We start from the raw sequence: 1353 nt of genomic DNA on the forward strand, positions 1-1353 counted from the left end.
CTGATTCCAACAAGCACGTCGTTGACTCACAGGCAGGCAAGAGCCACTTTAAAAAATCCAAGGAAAATGCAACTACAAGGATGGGTCGAGTGGTTCAAGCAGAGGTTGCTGAATGGTGGGTCATCAAATTGTAAGCACCAGTTTTACCTTAAGGTTCGTTTGCTTTATCTTCCTGCGTGTTGATGAAGCTTTGATTTTGATGTTTGGTTTGGTTGGTTCTTTTCCTGGCAACTTGGCCAAAGCCTCCACGGGCCTCGTTCCCCGTTCCGCTCCCGGTGAGGGCAAGAGGAAGAGCGCCCAGTGTTGTCAGTCCTTTTTACTGCTCTTCACCAGCATTTTTCAGCAAATTGATACTGCAGACGAGTAGAGATATGGAGAGACTTATTTTTTTTCTTTTTAGTTGCTTTGTTTTACACCTGGTTGTCCTTCTGTGTTCTGGAGAAAACCATGACAGGACGCAGGAGTAACAAGAGAAAGCTTCTTGGCAGAGCTTCAAGACGAAGACGAACAAACAGGAGAACTCCAGCTCGAAGGTGGATGCTACAGGGGAGGTTCCTCTTCCATGGGTTCATCATCAGGTCTGAGCCGTTTCACAGCCAGGCAGGATGGGAAGGGAGGGGAGAAAGGAAAGAGGGTTGAGGGTGACAGAGTTGGACTATTTCATAGCATTGCAAAATGTCTTCGGTTGGAAGGGACCTCTAAAGGTCATCTAGTCCAACCCCCCTACAATAAGCAGGGACATCTCCCACTAGACTAGGTTGCTCAGAGTCCCATCAAGCCTGACTTTGAATGTCTTGAGATGGGGTCTCCACCACCTCTCTAGGCAACTTGTTCCACTGATCCACCACCCTTGTATTAAAGAACTCTTCCCTAATGTCCAACCTAAATCTACCCTTTTCTAGCTTAAAACATTTACCCTTTGTCCTGTCATTACATGCACTTGTGAACAGGTCCTCCCCAGCCTTCCTTCTTTTCAGGTATTGGTGCTTGTGGTGCTAAGTCTTACATTCCCATCACCTTCCCCCCCAGGCAGTTGTGCTCACCTGGACTTAAAACCTGCCACCAAGAAGGTTTTTTAGACAATCTGTTTTCACCTGGGTAGCGTTAACACTTTTGCAGTGAAATCTCTTTCCTCTCATGGTCCAAAACCCCGTTCAGCTCCTGTTGGAGCAGGCACAGTGTGCATCATAGAATCATAAAGGTTGGAAGGGACTTTAAAGATCATCCAGTTCCAACCCCACTGCCATGAGCAGGGAACCCTCCCACCAGACCAGGCTGCACAAAACCTTGTCCAGCCTTAAAAACCTCCAGGGATGGGGCATCAACAGCCTCCCTGGGCAACCCATCCAAGCT

The 1353-nt window shown here is 48.0% G+C and overlaps 1 protein-coding gene across 1 annotated transcript in view; it reads right to left on the minus strand.

Moving 5' to 3' along the window:
• Positions 1–341: 341 nt before the first annotated feature.
• Positions 342–1353, minus strand: part of HDAC4 (histone deacetylase 4) — a 150629-nt gene continuing 149617 nt past the window's right edge. Inside the window, 1 exon segment of the mRNA XM_010004706.1 lies at positions 342–580. Within this exon segment, the coding sequence (XP_010003008.1) occupies positions 541–580 (40 nt within the window). The 3' untranslated portion in view covers positions 342–540.

This window comes from Chaetura pelagica, unplaced genomic scaffold (assembly GCF_000747805.2).
Source record: "Chaetura pelagica isolate M959 unplaced genomic scaffold, ChaPel_1.0 scaffold89, whole genome shotgun sequence".
Classification (NCBI taxonomy): domain Eukaryota; kingdom Metazoa; phylum Chordata; class Aves; order Apodiformes; family Apodidae; genus Chaetura; species Chaetura pelagica.